General features: G+C 34.2%; 1 protein-coding gene across 3 annotated transcripts in view; it reads right to left on the bottom strand.

Moving 5' to 3' along the window:
• Positions 1-4092: 4092 nt before the first annotated feature.
• FXR1 (fragile X mental retardation, autosomal homolog 1) overlaps positions 4093-20871 on the bottom strand; it is a 49715-nt gene continuing 32936 nt past the window's right edge. Inside the window, exons 10-17 of one of the 3 annotated variants that reach the window (XM_006884044.1) lie at positions 15487-15573; positions 15042-15099; positions 14892-14954; positions 11214-11417; positions 9400-9600; positions 8757-8837; positions 5010-5101; positions 4093-4263 (exon numbers count right to left, since the gene is read on the bottom strand). In XM_006884044.1, the coding sequence (XP_006884106.1) occupies positions 4093-4263; positions 5010-5101; positions 8757-8837; positions 9400-9600; positions 11214-11417; positions 14892-14954; positions 15042-15099; positions 15487-15573 (957 nt within the window). Of the gene's footprint in view, positions 4264-5009; positions 5102-8756; positions 8838-9399; positions 9601-11213; positions 11418-14891; positions 15100-15486; positions 15574-20871 lie in introns of all 3 variants that reach the window. The other 2 variants (XM_006884045.1, XM_006884043.1) reach the window with 2 other exon arrangements.

The raw sequence follows: 20871 nt of genomic DNA, 5'->3' as shown, positions 1-20871 counted from the left end.
TGGGACAATCAGACAAAATGTTTTAAAACATTTACTGTTTCCATTAAAAGCCTTTGTGTCCTAAGAAGGGACAATGGATATTCTTGATTTAGCTGCAACATTTCATTAACATACCAGCTTTAGAAAATTATTCAAGTTAAAGGCACTACACTGATAGCAAACGGCAGTCTAACTTTGCATTAACATGAGGGAGCCCTACCCTAGTCCCATTAAGCATTATCAAGAACTGAGGTACTTTGCAAACATCAGCTGCTTGTATTTACAACTTTTTGTCAGTTCTTTTGCTTTATTCACTTATTTTTACAGTTGTCTCAATTCTGACTCACATGGACACTATGTGTAGTAGCGCTATGTTGCAAAAGGTTCTGAATTGCTGGATTTTTAGAAGTCAACTGCCTGGTCCTTCTGTCCAGGTGCTACTGGAAGATTCAAATGTATCCATCCCCTGCCCCAGAGGAACTTTTTAACAGCCAAATAGCTATATGCCCCTGGGGGGTATGCACACACATTTATGTATTTTTGTGTCTAATTTTCCAATATATCAACTTATGTGCCATCAACTTGAGCTGATTCATAGGTGACCTTCTAGCAGGTTTTCAGAGGCTATATAAATTTCAGATTTCTCATTTTCCTTCCTTGGAACAAGCTGGTAGATTCAAACCCTGGCCTTTGAGTTAGCAGTGCAACTTCTTACCCACTAGGTCATTATATACTGTCACAACAGATTCATAGCTAACCCTCCAGGGGGTTTTCAGAGGCAGTAAATCTCACAAGATATTGCCCATCTTTCTCCTGTAGAACACAGGGTGGAATATGGTGGATTCAAACTGTGTCTCTGAGCAGTTCCTTACTACTAGGCCACAATGGGTTCCTTAAAATTACATTCAATAACCTATTCCACCTGGTCTTAAGCAATTTCCCAGGTTATATGTTGTCCAGTCAACTGCGACTCAGCGACCCTATGCAGAACAGCTCTGAACCCTGCCCTATCCTGAACCAATCTGTTTATGTCAAACCTACTCCCATTACCTCGGTTACTGATGCTATGTCCAAGATAGGTTTCCATGTTCACCGATTTGTTACTTCATTTAGATTCAAATTACTAAGATCTCAATGATTTTTTAGTGTAATTTTACCAATAGTGGCTGACCTACCAGTTTGCCAAAAAGTTCTATGTACACTTAAAGTGGTTTGAAGCCCACAAATCCTGTGTAAGATTTAAAGATAGGCAGATCACCTTTAATGCTGACATAATTTAGCTCCTACTCCTTAATTCAGGTCAAGTTTCACACATGACTTCAAATGTATGTCTGGTTAAAACTGTATCTGAACTTCCCAAGAACTTTTCTCTAAGTGTCATTAAGACAGTAACCAAGGCGGCGGGGGGGAGAAGATGCATCTTAAAAGTTGGAAGCTTATGTGAATCAGATATGGTACCTCTGAGGGATAGACTTCAAGTCAAAGGAAAAAAGGGAGCTCTGATGACCTACTACTAGTTAAGGAGCTGTACTGCCATCTCATCGGCATGCTGTGAATCCACCAGCTGCTCTGCAAGAGGAAGATGTGCAACTTACTGACTGAAAACCCTCAGAAGGGTTCAGTTACTGGTCAGTTCCAACTCAAGGATATACAACAATCTTGATTCTTTGTAGTACATATATTCTTAAAAGGGCAAAATTATTAGGTTTCATAGCATGTAATGAAACTGATTATTCTAGTGTTATTAATGTTTTTTAAAAAACTGGGTGTACATTTTATTAGATGTTTAGTTTTTTCTTTTCCATTGATGTAATCTTAATGGAAAATGATTTTGTGATTGTGACTCCTCTACATACTGAAGGGGGGGGAATGTATCTAGCTAGCCTTATTTATTAATTTGGGGATTATTCTGAAATTTGTACTTTATAATCCAATTATAAAAGGTAAAACAGGAGGTTGGGGGGACTCAGTCTTACATTATCTGTAGCTTTGACAGAAGGACAAACATGTTTTTTTCTAAGATATCTGTGGGTTAATTTTAAAATTAACGGTGAAATTATTTAGTATCTTCATGCAAAGTAAAATAGCACATACTTTAAAAGTTCTCAAGGCCCATTAAGATTTTAGAGGAAAGCATGAAATACTATCTCATCTTCATCTCAACCAGAATAAATTTAAGGACTAGGGTTAACTGTAGAGAGAGCTCAGCTGGCCTAATAGACAGAAAGTGATGCTACCAACCCAAATGTGGGTGATTTGAATCTGTGTCCCTGAAGCCTGGTTTTATTTGTTTTTGGTCTAACATTCTTCTAGATGGTATAGCACTAGTCTGTGCATTGCTGTACAGAGGTAACTCGTGGTTGCTGTGATGCTGAACACTGTGACCCTGATGTGCCAAATGCAGTATTGGTTACCCATGGCAGACAGTGTTTGGTGGAGCTCCGCAATTAAAACAAGCTTGGAAGCAGGAGTGGTATCCACTTCCAAAATAGCTTGCCTCTGGAAACCCTATGAACTTGGAGACACAGTGAAAGTTATATAAGTGTTCAGGTCTTTCATTCATAGGGTCACTAGCCTACAACTCCACGACATTTAACAACAAGGGTTAAGTGACACCTTTGAATGTTTAACTTTGCTTCTCTTTCAGTCCAGGTAAATAACTAAAAACACTTAACATTTTTATGCATGTAAAACCTCCTAGACCTCAAATGCCAAGAGCTGTTTTCTTGTTCAGTGGTTTGTGAGATTATTAAGCATCTAATGCTATATAGATCCACCAACTCAGTTGCTTAAGTCAGTTACTCTCTATCATGATGATCAGTCTACAGAAAACATTGAAATGATCTGGCTAAAGTAACTTTACACATAAAGCTCCTTGAGAAACAAATGAAAAAGCCATTAATTGGTGGCTTGTTTCTTATTTTAAAACTTTTTAATTTTTTAAAAAACACTAAAGCAAAATTTATTTCAAAAACTGTCTTTAGTTAAAATTTTATGAAGATATCTTTATTAATATGCAAGCCATGGTATTCTAAAAAGCTGTATTTCAAAATGTTGTAATTTCAGAAGATTTCATCTCAAAATTACTAAATGGGCTACTACTAATTCTATGCTAATTATCAGCAAGTATAAATGCTTTCTAAGAAGCAAAGGGTTACTTCTTTGAGTAGCTTCAAGTATCTTGTAGCAACTGTTGTAAAAAGTAGAAATTTAAAAATCATCAAATGGAAGATCAAAGTTTATTTACTACCTGCATACAAAAACATATTGCACATCAAACAACAAAAATTAAAAAAAAAAAAAAAAAAAGAGAAAAAGAAAGAAGGGGGAGGGAGGATACTCTAGCAAGGACTAACATGTAATTTATACAGAATACACCTTCTGGAAATTGATCTTTTCAGTAGTTCAGGTTATGTCTGAATGGACATGACTAATTCAGCTTAGTGTTTCAAACTAAAGCTATGTTTGATTTTTTAAATACTGTACACTTTAATAAATAAACCAAACAAAGCCTCAATGTAGAACAGTCACTGCCAATATCACCCAGTATCCCTGCAGATGAGTTTTAACAAATGTATTCCAGTGGTCTGCAGAGTTTCCTCTACATACAGCATTTTAAAAAAACACATGAAAACAGACCAGTTTCCAGACTAAACTAATGGAGAAAGTACAATTCAGTGCAAAATATTTTAGACTGCATTTCATTCTAGTTTTCCTCAGGTGAAGAAGTGGTTGCATATTATTAAAAATGTAACAAAAGCAGCTAATGCTTTCATAAAGAATATTACTTAGGGATCCCACCCCACCCCACCTCCCCCCATTTCTGCCATATTTTGAAAACAAAATAACATTTCCTATAGCCAGCAACTTTTTTTAATGTTACATATACTATTCTCAAGGCACATCTGATGATATATTTTATAACACAGTAGGTGTCAGAAGTATGTTTAACATATGATTTCTTCAGGATCCCTCCCCTTTCTGAATTCCAAATGGAGGAACTGAAAGTGCAGATGTAAAGACTGGCGATCCATATTCTATCTTTGGCAAGCTTGTACAAGCACTATTGTAAAATGTAATGTGTAAGAACTGTAAACTAGGAACTTCGTCAGTTTATGAAACACCATTCAGGACTGCTGCTTCTTGAATATTTTCTTCTTTTAAGGTATTACTCTTTTCTTCTCCTTGAGTACGTTGTAGCTTAGAAATTTCATCGCCAGAAGCACTAGTTGGGCCATTTATTGCCTTTTCTGAGGGACCATGTTCTTCAATCACATCTTTTGCCTGCCAAAGGGAGACAACTTTTCAACTTCTTTATAAATGCAATCTATAACTGAGGAGGAAAATAGCTATATAAACATTAAACAGCTAACATAATTTTAGGTTGATATATCGCAAAAGGTCAAAAGAATTTAACTGGTTTTTAAATTGAAAACAAATACCAACGTAGTCCACTCTGCTTCTTTCAACTCTGCATCCCTAATGCCTGGTCTCCCAAATCTTAGAAAGAATGTAAACCTGAAAATAAGTTTATTTTAAGCCCTGGAAAGTTGATCATGAAAAAGATAAAAACTATACCCTATCCACAGCAAATAACAGCGCTTTTATGTACTTTTAATTAAAAAAATAACTCATAGATACAGTACACATCAATCCCTCCAATCCTTTAAGACAACTGAAGCTTAAGCGGTCTGTATATCCAAGGTTGTGCGTGCAAGTGTGGGTGGGGTGTGTGTGTACACAAGTGTGTGTGCATCCTTAATGTGTCCCAAATTAATTCTCTTTACTCTCATCTTGGGGCAGACTAAATTTACAAATGCTATTTAAATTTAAAACTGAAAAGTACTTCAAGCATGCAGGCCTTCAGTTACCCCGTGTCAAAAACAAAATGAAGGATCTTTTCAATAAAGTATTATTCATCTATTTGGGAAAATAAGTGGTCATACAGCAAGTTTAGTCATACAAAAAGAAAACTAAATTACACTAAAAGAAAAAAAAAAAACACCACCTACAGGTTAAAATCTCCTTACCATTTCTTTCTTGTTTTTAGCCAAAGTTTCCCTTGGAAGGTTTCTTTGTCTGCTCTGAGACTCAGCTCTAGAAATATAATCTGCAACTGTGACTGTTAAAGATGAGAAAAAAATTACAGGTGTTGAAAAAATACTTCTAAAGTTTATTTATGGATAAAGAGTAATTTCACTATTAAAATAACTTAATGGTGGGTAACCCAGTTTCAGAATTTTCTTAAGGTTGGGTACTACCTCCACCAAAAGCTTGAAAAATGTGCCTGTGACTCAGTGCCGACAATAGAAATTTGAAGCTGGCAAATGGAGCAGGTTGGGGGAAGCCTGGATTAAATCCTCTTTCCCAAGAATCCAGCCATTTTCTTCTGGTTTAATCCAAGGTTGTGAAATAATCTGACATAGAAGGTCACAACCAAAACAGAATATGCTGTGTTCTAAGCCTACAGGGTGTTTTCTGTGGAAGGCAATGTGATAAATTTAGTGTCAATCATGATGATATACCACCAAACTACTAGTTTTGCTTTAAAACAAATAAACATCCAAATGTGGTATTTTGTGGGCCCTTTCCATCCCACACAGGAAAAGATTCTGAACTATCTAAACTATAGGCATAACTTGGAGATACTGTCAGTTTCAGCTCCAGATAAATCACATGACATTTTGGGTTTCCTACTGCATAAAAAAGCTATGCTTACATATACCGTATTAAGTGTGCAATCAATCTTGAACTCACTGCTAAGACATCAGAACGGACTTATGGCAGACCCTACAAAGAGTTCCTGAAGCTGTAAACCGCAGGTAAAGAAACTGCCCATATTCTTACAAAGCTGCAGGTGAATTTAAACTATCAGAAGTGCAGCCCCTGAGTAAGAGTAGTACAGCCTCATATGGACTGCACCACCAGAGCTCCCTTAAGTGAGCAAGAGCATTATGGGAAAGTATTAAATATTTTGGTAATTACCAAATGTGATTAAAAGACATCAAGTGTGCACATGCTCAAACTGAGGGGGGAAAATTAGGAAAAATGGCATCAATAAGATTTGTTCAAAGGTTGCCACAAGTCTTTAATATGTAAAAAATGCCTTCTCTGAAAAGCTCAGTAAAACAAGACGTGCCAGTCGGTATAGGCAAACTAAAGTTGACAAAATACCCATCCCTCAAAAATGGGGACACTGATTATGTGGAAAAAGGGTCAGTGAATTTAGTTACTACTCCCTCTGTGCTTGCACAGAAGTTGATAGATGACAGTAGTGACTGATGGAGGTAAATGGCTATCTCAAGCAAACACTCTATTACCAATCCAACCACAACACATCATCTCTAGTTGAGGCACAGTGACCTGGACTCCCTTAACAAGAACCTATCACTCTGTTCTCTTCCAATGACACTCCACTGACTTTGATAAATATCAAAATAATCACTCTTGCTTTCAAAGACAATTCTTTTCTAGCATAAACTAGTAAAAACATTACACTTTCAAATTACAAAGCTAAGTTAATTATGTCAAGAATGAAACTGCTATTAACTTTAAGGTCAATGGGCATGGAAGAACTCACTCACCATGTTAAAATTAATCTTTTGAGATCAGCTTACATTTACCAATATAAAACATTTACTAATTTAAACTAACATTTACTAGAAACAGTAGAAACTATTTCACATTAAAAAGTGAGTTTCTTAAAATTTGTACTCATGTTGGAGAATGTTTTAGTTGTTTGTTAACGAATTTATAAATACAATTAATAGATTACAAAAGTAAAAAATATAGATATCATGATCCATTCTGTAATATTCAATTTATTATGCTATTTATATAAATGGTGGTCAAACTGTTCTGAGAATGACACAGCTATAATTTTGGGAGCACCACAGAGAAGTCATTATTTCTTTTACTTCAGTCCTCAATGGTAGCTTCAAGAATTCAACTACTTGAATACTCTGCTGCACAGATATAATACAAAACTGGTGTAAATGTTAAAACAATTCTTAAAACCCTTCATTTACTATGTATACGCACAGAATAATACACTTTGGAAACTTAAAACTCTACTTCCCATGCCTCATGTATTAAAACAACAACAACAACAAAAAACCCACAACAAAAAAACTCCCAAGCCGCTGTTGAACCTAGAAAAAAAGGAAATATGCAGGAAATTTGTATAGTTTAATTTGAACTCTAAATTTCCTGTGTGGGATCCAAGTTAATTGAACTGCACACCAGTCTATTGTCAAATTCTAAGTTTACTAAAGAGCATTCACTCCTTAATTTTACAGTACGGCAACCAAAAATTTTGGGTCGAGTAAATTGGGGGAAAAAAACAACAACAAATGAAATGATATAATAAAGAGAATGTTGACAGAGACTTGACTGACAAAATATGACAATGAAGTTTTCCACTCCCCTCTGTCCTATCTCATATTTGGAGAATTCTAAGCTAGGAAAAGCACAAAGCAACACAATCAAACAGGAAAAGATTTGAAATGGAGCACAAATTGTCAAATTACTATCAACTCATTATTCACATGCCAGTGAGCAAAGCTTCATGTTTTGTAATGAGAGAAGATATGGGGGGGATGGGTCGAAAACGGTTGCTACTTTAACACATCTCACTACATTTTATGCCCAATGCTTTAGTAATAAACCACTAATTTAATTATGTTCATTTATTCTATGCTAAACCCATGATGATAGCATGAATTTTCTTATAAAAATGACTAAAAACGTATTCAATGCTGTGCTCCCTTTAAAAATGAATAAACATGATCCCTTTAATTAAAATATATTTCTGAAAAACTTTTTTAACAATATTTGATTCTTTTTACTATTTCCCACCATCTTTAAACATGAACTTCCACAAGAAGAGGAAAGCCTTCACTATACCGAACATGTCTTAAACCACTGAACTTTTACAAATACTATATATACTAAAATTTACATTCGTTAGTTGGTGAAAGCATATGAAAGAGTTTACTATGGGAAAGAATGCAAAAATTGACTTATTTGAAAGGGGTTTTATTTCTGGTGCACACAATTTCTTCATTGTGAATATACGTTAGAGATCAAATTTAAGTCCAAAATAATATAGACACAGCAAACAAGTCCTCTGAAGTTACTAATGTGTGAGACTAAAGTTAACATACTAAACTAAGGTACTAATAATTTGGTTAGTAAGTAGGTGTAAAAAAACCCGCACATTACACTATAACAAATAAAAATGTAACATGCATCCCTCTTATTAGGAAAGACATTCAAGTATTTTTATCTTTCACAGTTTTCCAAATGGTGGGTATTACAATTCCCACCAAAAGAAAAACAGTAACAACAACAACAAAAAAAAAAAAAAAAAGAAGAAGAAGAAAGAGGTGCTAAGTCCAGATATATAATAAGCAGGCACCATGCAGAAGCTGCCAATCAACCTCAATCACAATCTACAATAAAGTGCCTGGGATTACAGACACCATCTCAAGTGTGAAGGATCAGCCATTTATACAAAATAATCATCTTTGCAACAGTATTTCCATGTAAAAACTGAGACATAATATTAGTTTAATTACACAGGTTGTTAAACATCTATGTTCTAAAGAATGCATTTTCTTAAGAGTAGTAATTATTAAGTGAGTAAACAATTTATGCAATGCAAATCTTGAATTATATGCAGTAATGTGTATATGGTAAGTATATTTGAAAAGCAGACACAGGACATCTTTTTCATGCTTGTAACCTGGGGTTGTCAACAGCTTCACACAAGTTACCTGGCTGTCTATCTTCTGCCTGACCCCTGAAACGACGCCTGCGGCTACGATTGCGTCGCTGGGGTTTTTTCTCACTATCATCTGTAATTGCAAAATTACCATCAACTATTCTGACATTTAAAAATAAACTTTCCTTCAAAAATTTAAGGCAGGGTAAACAGAAACATAATCACTTAAAATAAAAACAATATACAATACTGACAAGAAATATACTTTTACAGTCTTAAGCATAGAATGAAAATCAAAACTCTGTCCAGAATTTAGGCTTTAACTCCTAAACATTCAGACTTCTATTACCTTTATTGAGCAGGTAAAGATTTTCTCTCCAATACAGTTTGACTTCTACTAGTTAATGGAAATTAATGTGTATTGATACACACAACCTTCACAAATGACATAAATTTAAAGAGGAAAGATGAAAACTCAATTTTTAAAAGATAGTAAGTGCCTTACAGTTTGTAAATGTCTACTGATTTAATAATATCAAGGGTTCTTTAAGAAGCTCTCCTAGGTTCAAATAATTTGGTTTAGAAAATCCGAGATCTAAACATTTAAGACACAAAGTAATCTACTTTGAAATAAACACTATGAAAATGTCAATTGCGTCACACCTTACCACGTGTCTTTTTCCCTAATTACATACCTAGCCCATTTTCATTAACTGAAGCTGTGTCAGATTCAGTCATTCCATCCATCAGAACAGCATCTTCATCAGTCCTTCGTCTACGAGACCGCCTACGACGGTTAGTACTGTGGTGAGATTCGCTGGCATCAGTGTCTGCAGTCTGATCTGATTCTGTATTATCAAGTAAGCTGTATGGATTGCTGTCTGGATCTTTGAGCACTATATGCATGTCAGAGGCAAGAAATATTTGTTTAAGAGCGCTGCACTTATTATGACGGATCTATATTGTACTATATCAATTAATGGTAAATAAATTTCAATTTTCCCAATAAAATATATTCTGTCTTCAAATAAAAATGTTTCCTGCATCAATATTTTACCTGGAAAATAACAAAAATGATTAAATATGGAAAATATTTTAAACGGTTATGAAACATTAAAGCAAAGAAGACTTCCCAACTTAAGATTATCTCGAGATTGTTAAAGAAAAAAAATACTATAAAATACTGTAGTATTATGTGTTAATTTTAACATTTATATTCTTAATCAATCCTCATATACGGCTAGAAAAATACACTCAGGCAATATGAATTCAAGTAGAAGTACTATTTCTCTTTAATGAGTTCAAAACAAGTCTATCAAATGGGCTAAGTAAAAAAAAAAAAAAAGTTAAAATTCTAGCTAATTTAAAAAAGGGGGGATGTTGAAATGAATGTTGGCAAGTTTTTTATCTCTAGAAACAGCGAAGGTGGGGTAAAATGTTATAAAAGTGAGAAAAAAAGATCATAAGAAAAATACCCCCACCTATTTTCTTTTATTGCCTCCAATAATTATAGAAGAAATTCAACTAATCATGATTTTTCCTAAATTTCCTTTGTTACAACTAGCAAGCTAGTATCTTTGCAAGAGACATTAAGTATATCCATCCATCATAAACACTAGATAAAGTACATTCATTTTGCAATTTAGTATGAGAATTTTATAAATCTTAGCAATTCTGCACACTGTATTTTCCTGGATAGCTATAACCTAGTGGCTAGTGCTCAAAGGATCATCACTCTGGAATTAGGGAGTTCTTTTTAAAACATCTTCAAATTTTATCCTGATTTATTCTAGATTTTGTAATTTATAAGCATCTTTGACATGTATTTAGTATATATAAGGATGGCTTCTATAAAATCTAAAACAATATAATCTTTAGTAAGGGACAGAGAAATTGTAATATTAAAAAGAATGTTTTTTTTTAAATGGTACATAACAACCATGATGTACCATCCATTTCTGACAATTCTCCAACCCCAGTACTGAAACAGAAATAATGCTTATATACAACTCAAAATTTCTAGGTCTCTAAGCACTTATCTTTAGAATTCTTTAAACAGAACGTTCTTAAAAACAATGAATTCCACAATTTCCCCATTCCAAAGTTATCAAAGATGTGACAAAAGTTACCAATATTAAGCTTACAAATGCATTTAAGATTTTTCTGGGTTTTCCTGGCAAACAGAGAGAGCGAGAGCAAGCGAGAGAGAGAGAGAGAGTGGTGTGTGTATCCCAATAAATTTGAAAGAAGTATTTAAACTACACAACTCCCCATTCCACAAATAAAGGCACAAAAAATGACCTTGTGACCTAAATACTGAAGTAAACCTTCAATGAAAAACAACTGACAAGCTTTTTCCTTGTACTGCAATATGGTTCACTATTTTCCAAAGCACAGTGCACAGAAAGAGAAACTTCCAGGAATAAATTATTCCTAAAAAGGGAATTAACATTTAAAAGGTTATACTTTTTACCAAAGAAAGACGCTGACATAGTATATAAAAGACTACCAGAACTGATGGAAGATTTGCCACCACGTGGTCCACCACGACCTCGACCCCCTGAAACACTTCTGCCTCTTCCTCCTGGACGTCTCCTGCTGTCACGTTGATGTCGACTCTCTCGATCATCTTCTCCTGCCAGTGACCAATCACTCAGCTCATCTTTACGTTCAGATTCTGTTTCAGAGGGGTTAGACAGCTCAGAGTTTGTACCTTGGGAAAGAGGAGAATACAACTCATTGATTCCTGACAAAAAGAGACTTGGAATTTTCAAGTTTACTTTCCTAGGACTGTGTAATGAAAATATTAGCTGCTTCAAAGAAAGCGAAATAAAATTTCAAATAAATCTGAAACCAAGAAATAACCAAATATTATTATACCAATCATATACCTACTGGTTATGATTTTTTAAAAAAATATTTTTATTTGCTGAAACAGAATTAACAATACAACTACAGAATCATTTTTCTTGACTGTCGTCGAGTCGAGCACGACTCAAATGGACTCTATAAAAAAAAAAAAAAAAGATTTGAAGCCTCTGTATAACAATTGGCGTTTCTCCAAATTCAGAGTTTCCATTGGCATGTGGTTTAGGAAGTAGATGCCATTTCTGCTTGCAAACAATCATTCTACTATGTAAAAATGCATTTAATAAAGAAAATGTTCCAAAGTTTTAGTTCCTTAAGTTTTAATACCCTAATAATTTACTTTAACATATATAACCAATTATTTTACCAAAAAAAGTCCTAAGTTTTAGTTCCAAGTTTTTAATATTCTAATAGACCCTCTATGAGATGGATCGATTCAGTGACTGGGGTAATCGGGATGGGTGTGTCAGAGGCAGTGCGGTTGCCGCAGGATAGAGCAGGGTTTAGGGCTGTTGTGCATAGGGTCGCTATGAGTCGGAAACGACTCGACGGCACATAATAACAACAACAATAATTGCCAAAAATGGTATAGCACTGCTCTTGTTGATTTGCTGTACAGAGTTAACTCAAGGTGGCTGTGATGCTGAACACCATGATCCTGATATGCCAAACACGATATTGGTCACCAATGTTTGGCGTAGCTCTCAGATTAAAACAAGCTTGGAAGCAGGAGTGGCATCCACTTCTGAAATAGTTTGCCTCTGAAAACCCTATAAACTTAGAGAAATGAAGAAAGTTCCTATTGTCACTATTAGTCACCTATGACTTGACAGCATTTAACAATAACAACAATTGCAACATATATAACCAATACCCACTACTGAACGCTAATCTCATATTTAGAAAAAGTATAATCATATAAACCATCCCAATATTAAAATATTATAGATTCCAGAGTACACATTAACAATTTAACAGTTCTGAAATCGGGATGTATCTTAGCTAACAAGGTCTTTATCAATGAGGACTATATTTTAAGAATGGGGAGGGAAGGATTCTGAGGCTTCATCTAACATACTTTGGACATGCTGTAAGGAGGCACAAGTCCTTGGAGAGGGACATCATGCTTGGTAGGGTGGAGGGACAGCACAGGACAGAAAGGCCCTCTATGAGGTGGATTGATTCAGTGACTGGGGAAATGGGGGTAGGTGTATCACAGACAGTGAGATTGGCACAGGACAGAGCAGAGCTTAGGGCCATTGTACATAGCATCACTATGAGTCGCAAGTGACTCAATGGCACATAACAACATAGTTTCGCCCACAAGTTTAATTTTAAGAATACTTAAAATTGCCAACCATCTTTATAAAAGACTTCTTTGAAAGTTAAATTACACCTGGCAAACAGAACTGAAAGCAAAAGTAAGATAAAATTTCAATGTCTTTAAAAGCTCAGTGATAACCTTTTTTAACAGTAACTTAAAAAAGAGCTGAAACTCTGTAAAGATTAAAAAAAACCTAGAATATTGTCTTTTATTACAATTAAAATGTCAGGAAATACATGAATCACTTATTATCATACCCATTCCCACATATATGATATTAGTTCTAGAATTTCATTTCTTTTCTTCTTCTCAACATTGGCTCAATTTCAAGTTTAAAAAAATTGAACAGATTTTACTTATTGTGAAGATGGTTTACACTATTATCAATAGTAATTGTGTACTATCAATTACATGATATACTATTTTGTGTACTATTAAGAAAACTTTGCCCATTAAAGTTGCAATATACCATCAATTTTAATACACAGGGAAAGAGATGTTCTTTACAGAACCATTGATTAAATCACTTGAAATCTTAATTATTAAATATACAAGGGCATCCATAACCAACTTTAAACCATTTTTCTTTTCCTCCCATGACCATTCAAATTCAAAATCCATTAAAAATACACAATACTATTCTTCAAATATTTAGCAGTGAGAGTGCCACCTACTGAACAATTTGCAAAGCTTGACCCCAAATTCAGATGATTTCCTTTAATATTGATAAATTTGTTCTTCACAAAAGAATTCATGAAGAATAGCCCTTCAATAAAGCATACTATCTTCAGAATAAAGAAATTTTTCATCATCATCCAAAAAGCCAAATCTGATATTTTTTGTTAATAATTTATACTTCAAAAACATAGCAAAATGTACTAAGTTTCATTTACTAGTAAATTTTTTATTAAATATCTTGTCAGGAATATGTAATGTAATTCTCATCCTTTACAAGCTAATTCACTTTTCACTTTAGTGGAATTTGGCTTTTTTGGTTGAAAGAATGTTAACAGAAAGAATCTTAAAAACCAAGAAAATGAAATTAACACACAGGTATGAGAATGTAGAGGGGACAATTAACCCCTTACTTATTAAACAAAGCAAAGGGTTCTAGATGTAAGACTTTAACATTATCATTAGACAGTCCTTAGTCACACATAAACTTTGCATCTGAAATCTGAAAACCAAAAGATGTTCATGTTTTTCTATTTTGCCTGATGTGCAAGTTAAATTCTGAAAAAGATTTACACAAAATGTTTCCAAAACCATTTACATGAGCCTAGAGAAATGATTAAGATAGAAGCAGAGAGGAAAAGAGAAGTAAAGGCAAATAAATCAAGAAAAGGGGGGAGAGGGGGGAAGTTCGGAGGGAGGAAGCCACTGCTAAGATCCAAGTCCAAATGTAGAAAATGAAACAACTCCAAAGCTGAAGAAGAGTAAAGGAGAATTTTTGATTAGAGCATTGTTACTCTCACCAATAAACAGCCCTTTCCTACCCAAAGTAAGGCCTTGTATCTCAGTGAAATACATTTTACAAAAACATTCTTTCAAAAAATTATTCATTATATTTGCTCAAGCTATTTTAGTGAACTGTTGTACTACACAAAATTATTTCCAATGTGAGATGTCAATATTCAACAATGTCAAACGAGCCAGTAAAATATTATTTTAAAAACTACAAAACATGTTCTATATATGTAGTCTTGGCATGATGTTATAAATGCCATCATCAAGTTTCAATTGGCAATATGCAGAATTAATATAGGAAATGTTGGGACAAGTTATATATATATTAATTCCAAGTATTTTGAATAAATATGATCTTGTAATACTACTTAAAACACCATCATGTCATTGCTTAAATGTTTGGAAGTCATTAACATAAAATGAGCACTATGATGAAGACATCATAACTTCAGAATGATCTCCTGCCCTTAAAACCAACAGTGATTAAACTTAAGTACAGAACCCCTAAATTTAAAAAATTGTTTTTACCATAACCGGAGGTGTAATTGGGGCCCCGACGACCTCTGCCTCTTCCACTATAAGACCTAGAACCTTGTACAGAAGAGACGGTACTTTCATCAGTGGCATATCCTTTTTCTTTTTCAGGCCCTCTGGTGGAAGAAGGTCTGAAACCCATACCAATCTGTCGTAGCTGTTCATCAATCTGCAGGCGTTCCATTCTTAGCTGTTCTACTTCCTACAATTAAAAAAGGAACAAAGTATTCATACAACCTAAAATCTGTACTTCCAACCTATGAATAAAGTTTACACAATTATTTTGATGTAACATCCTTTTTCAGTAAAGAAATGTGCAAAAAAATAAGAAATGTGGTAATTAATTTGATATTTACTGAATGCTAAGACACAAGCCAAGAGTACTAAATGCTACAAGTATATAACACAGAAGTCATGAACTCTCTCCATTTAAGGATAAATTTAACAACTTTTAAAATCACTTAAAGAGGTATTAATTATATAATATTACCGTAATTTGGGTTTAGTGAGCTTAAACTACTAAAGGATACATAAATTCTACTACAAATATGTTTACCAGATAGAGAAACAATGTAAAAAATATACAAACCTTTAGATAAGCAATATGATATTCCAAAAGCACTTGCACATTTCCAATGCTTTCTTTAGTGCCAACAAATACAAAAGGAACCATCCCCTGCAAATAAAGACATCATTTTAACAAACTTCTAGTCAAAATTTTCCAAACCAATACATATGTAAGATTTCTAAAGCACATTAATAATTTAAATCTAAGGCGCGTTAATGGCCTAGTGGCACTGCAATCTCAAAGGAATTTGGTTCGAATCCACAAGCTGTTCCACAAGACAAAAGATGGGCAATCTCTTCTCTTGTGATTAACTGTCTCTGAAAACCCAACGGCCAGCTTTGGGTTGGATCTGACACAATCGTACACAAGAAGTATCAATAATGGCAGAGGAAAAAGCCTGTTTCAATTATTTTATATACTAAGATTTATAGTAACCTTCCACAGTTACGCTACAATTTAGTATTAAGTATATAAAAGTATTTAAGATTATGTTTTTAAAGTATACAACAAACTACCTAACTCTCAAAGTCTAAGACAACTTCAAAGAGATTTTCCCTCAATCTGGCATGAATTTACAAACTAAAATCTAAATCCATAAGCTGAATAGTGAAAGTATTTAACAATTTATCACTATTATGTGCTCAGATAACAAAACTCTTGAATTTGAATGTCTGTGTACTGGATAAGATGGGTCCAGATCATAATAGATCACCCAAAGAGTGTAAATATTTACATACTAAACAAAGTCATTTTTTTAATGATCTCAAACATTAGAGTAAATCAAAGGATTAACAAAGACCTTTACTTCACTGAATTTCAAACACTATGGTCTTAAGAGGAGGAAAGAAAAATATCACCATTTCCTTAAGAGACTTAAATGTGGCTTAATAATGCCAGGTTCTATTAATAAACTGGTCGGAAAAAAACAAACAAAAACAAACATGTAGATATGGTTGCACAGAAAATCAATTTGCTCTGTGAGCAATCACAATTTTTAGAAGGTTACAAAGGAACAAAACACTCTAGTTCTATGTATACACTATGAAACTACTTCACTTCCTAACAAATGTTTTAAGTGGTATTTGGTGAATTTTAGACTTGAGAGAATAAAAAAGGAACTAGATTGTAAGTTAAAGATTGAATATAGATCACAGCTATGATTACCCTAAACCTATAAAGGCTGAAAACATGACAATTATGATGGTATGAAACAAAAGACCCTAAATTAATCTTAAACAATAAGCAAGTTTCTCGAGAATTCAAAGGTAGGTTAAGACATTTAAAGTGAATGAAAGCTCATGTGTGGAACTATTATGCATCCTACATCATTATTTACTTTTACTAGAAATAAATAATACCCTTGTTTTTAAAATAAATATTGTAAAAAAAGAAATTATTTGTCTAAAGTCACAAAATTAACTCCTGATCAGAGTCAATGTCTACGTTATCTATTTCCAAGTGAAATTAATCTCTTTTCCAAGTCTTGGCAACTCTGCGCATAACAGAATAGGGTTGTCTTGCCTGCTTCTTTTTAGAGGTAGATTAACGGGACTTTCCATTATAGCAATGACAGGTAGGTTTAAATGATACAATTTTTCTGTTAGTTGTTGTTAGAGGTCATTGAGGTAACTGTAACTCAAAATGACCCTAAGAGATCAAAATCTTACCCTATCTTTCAATACTATCAACGATCTCCTTCATCATGCCACTCAGAGTCTTGTCTTTCACTAACCCTCTTCTCCAACGCCTCAATTCAAAAGTATTGATCTTTTTTTTTTTCTTTCTTGTTAAGTATCCAACTTTCAGATGCACAGGGAAGAAATGTAAAAGGAAAAACCATGGCTTTGAACATAAACACCTTAATCTTTAAATCAGCCTCCTTGATCTCTTTAGCACCAGAAGCAACACGTCTTTTGATTTTTCAACTCTAGAGTTGACTGTGGATTCAAGTAAACTACAATCGCTGATAACTTGAATCTTTTCTCCATCTATCCTGATGGGTCCTACTGGTGAGGTGTTCTGGATTTTTACATCCCATTAGTTATAGTCTAGCAAAATCTCTTGACACTCAGGGAACTAATTCCAAATATGCTTATAAAAATGCTACAATAATGGATTAAATTTCAATTCTAAAGTTAATATATCTCATAAGATTCCTATTATAACTTCATCTTAGTAGTAATAATATAAACCAAGAAATACAGGATTATGCAAAATGTGATTTATCCCATTCTAATGCAAAAACATTAGAATTCCTAAAAATTGGTGGGTTTTCAAGAAGAAAAGACTTTAAACAGTAACACTGCAGACACATGAATCAGCAAGGACTTGCTAATGCTCAAAAGAGATAAAAAACCTCCAAGAAAGGTGAAACTAATCCTTAAAACCCTACACAAGTATTTACTGGCTATTATAAATCTGTAAGAAAGAAATAATGTAAATTAAGAGTTCATTACTAACAGTCATTTTAGTTGTGTCAAGGCTTAAAAAAAAAAAGCTAAATTGATTTTATGTCGTAGTTGGCAACAAGACCAACAACAAACACTCTAAGCGGGGCAAAAACCTTAAAAGCAAGATCTCTATTCCCAACGTGTCTCCCAGTTGTCAAGTGGGCCCTGACAAACACGGACTTTGTGTTCAACAGAATGAAACCTTGTCCAATTTTGCATTATCCTTAAAAATATCTACTTAATTTCACTTTCGTGATAACTGTGTCCATTTATCTCCTTCTGTATCATGATGTCTTTTTTCCAAGGATGAGCACCACCTGGCAACATGACAGTCCGGAAAAGAGAGGAAGGCCCTCATTAATAAGATAAATGGAAAAAAAAATAAAAAATAAGATAAATGGACACAGTGACTGCAACAACAGAACAAGGTGCAGACAGGGTCACTATGAAAAGAAATTCAGTTGTAGTCAGTTTGTCTTGGGAAAGGTGTAGTCGGAATGCTCCATGGAGGTAAAGTATGATAAAGCTTTGTCTTGCATACTTTGGACATATTACATTGCTAGAGAGACGAGTCCTTAGAATGGGATATCATGTTTGGAAAGGTGGAAGACTAGTTAAAGAGAAGATGGCCCCAACAAGATGGACACAGTGACTGCAACAACGGTTCAAATGTACTGTTCAGAGAGTTGCCATGAGTGGTACTTGACATAATGGCAACTAACAAAAAGAACAAATATAACGATATTTCCTTGAGTCTTCCCCTTATTCACCGATCCTCTCCTTTTCCTGACAGGATGCCATTTTCTAGGCCCTTGCTAATACTATCAAGTATGCAAGATGAAGTCTTAACATCTCTGCTTCTAGGAAACACAAAGGCTTCATTTTTACAACAGACATGCCTGTTCAAAGTTCATGGTATATTCAATAACTTTCACCAACCAGAACATTAGTAATTCTTTGATCTTATTCACTGTCCAACTTTAATATGCATAGGAAGCAAACGAAAATTTCACAGCTTTGGCAGGCACAAGCATATGTTAAGTCTTTAAAGCAACATTTTTCTGCTTTAGTACTTTTAAAAGTCTTTGGCAGCAGATATGCCCAATGCAGCATGCTGATTTCTTCACTATGGATATTATTGATACTAAAATGAAATTACTGCCAATGTCAATCTTTTCTCTATCAGACGTTTTTATTGATCCAGTTCTGAAGATTCTTGTTTACACTGAAACATGATCCACACTGACAGGTATATATTCTTTGAGCTTCCTTCATTCATATAACTTTTATTTTGTATAAGCAAAATTGTGTCATCTTCTACTGTAGGTAACTGATGAGTCTTCTTTTAATTCTGATGCCAAATTCTTCTTCATATAGTTTAGCTTCTCAAATTAAATAGGTACAGAGAAAGGATACAATCTGGCACACCATTTCCTGATTTTAAACCATGAAGTATCCCCTTGTTCTATAGTTTATGTATAAGTTCCATAAACACAAATAGCCTAGAATTCTTATTTTTCCATTTTCAAACTGTTACACATAATTTATTATGATCCACAGTCAAATGCCTTTGCATAATCAAAAAACACAAGTGCTTATATTTCTGGTAATCCATCTATAAGCAATGATGTCTCATTCCATGCCTCTTCTGAATACAGGAGCTCTTCTAACTGGCTGTACAGAAAGGCTATCTTACAAATTTCTTGGAATACTTAGACCAGAGTACCTCTAGGGGCTTCAGAAAATCCTGCAGTGTTATTTTTTTCTGCCAATTGCTTCAAAATTAATTTGGACTTCTTCCTTCAGTATCACTGGTTCTTGATCATATTCAAGCTCAGTGTAGCCCAATCTTTTCTGGTACAGTAACTCTGCATATTCTATTTCCTTTTGACACTTCCTGCATATATTGGTTCTTTTTCCCCATAAAATTTTATTCAGTAGTGCAATTAAGGTATGAATTATTTTCCTTCAATTCTTTCCATTAACAAACAAAGAACAGCAAAATACTGTCTGATAAGAGATCCATAAAATAAAACCCTTGGGTGGAAGGCACTCAAATCAGATTAGGGAAGAATGGCTTTCTCAAAGAGTCTACCATAATGACATGGATGAGGTAATGCTTTCAGCCAAGGAGGAACCTTCACCAATTCAAGTTTTTCGAGACAGTAAATCACATGGAAAGAGAGTATCTATTCTTTTCCTGTGGAGCAGCTGAACTATGTGCCTTTAGGATTGCAGCACAGTTTCTTGTCAAGTAGGCCACCAGAGCTCCTTAATAATTCTAACATTGTTGTTATGTGCCGTCGAGTCGTTTGCGACTCATAGTGACCCTACGCACAACAGCCCTAAACCCTGCTCTATCCTGTGCCAACTACACTGCCTCTGACACACCCATCCCGATTACCCCAGTCACCGAGTCAATTCATCTCATAGAGGGTCTTCATAGAATGTTTAAAATATGAATTTGGGAAATTTGGAAGTTATCCAATAAAATGAAGTACACAAAAATTCATAACCTAGGCATTGTTGTTGCTGGGAACTGGTGAGGTGGAATCAACCAACAGCTGGTGGATTTTCAGAGGCAGTTAATCTTACAGGAGGAGACTGCTCATCCTTCTTCTGTTATTGGCCATTTGAGTAAGACACATAAATAGTTTACTATGATGGAAAGGTCAAATTTAGGAATGTGTCATATTAGTTGACCCCCCAAAAAAGTTGATGATCTATCCTGTACAGAGCTAGTCACAGTGAAAATAATATTCTAATACATATAAAGACAAACTCTTACTATGACTATTAATTAAATTTACATACCAATAACTTAAGTAAAAAATTAAGAATTTTGACAAACCTCTGCTACTGCTTTGTAGTAATTTCACAAATTAAATTCAGGTTGAAACAAAAAAATATGTATAAAAAACAAAATAGTAAAATTACAAAAGATTTATTAATTATT

The sequence above is a fragment of the Elephantulus edwardii genome, unplaced genomic scaffold (genome assembly GCF_000299155.1).
Source record: "Elephantulus edwardii isolate Elephantulus edwardi_28Jun2011 unplaced genomic scaffold, EleEdw1.0 scaffold00031, whole genome shotgun sequence".
NCBI lineage: Eukaryota > Metazoa > Chordata > Mammalia > Macroscelidea > Macroscelididae > Elephantulus > Elephantulus edwardii.
Note: the sequence above shows the minus strand (reverse complement) of the source record. Positions and strands in the feature narration are given on the sequence as shown.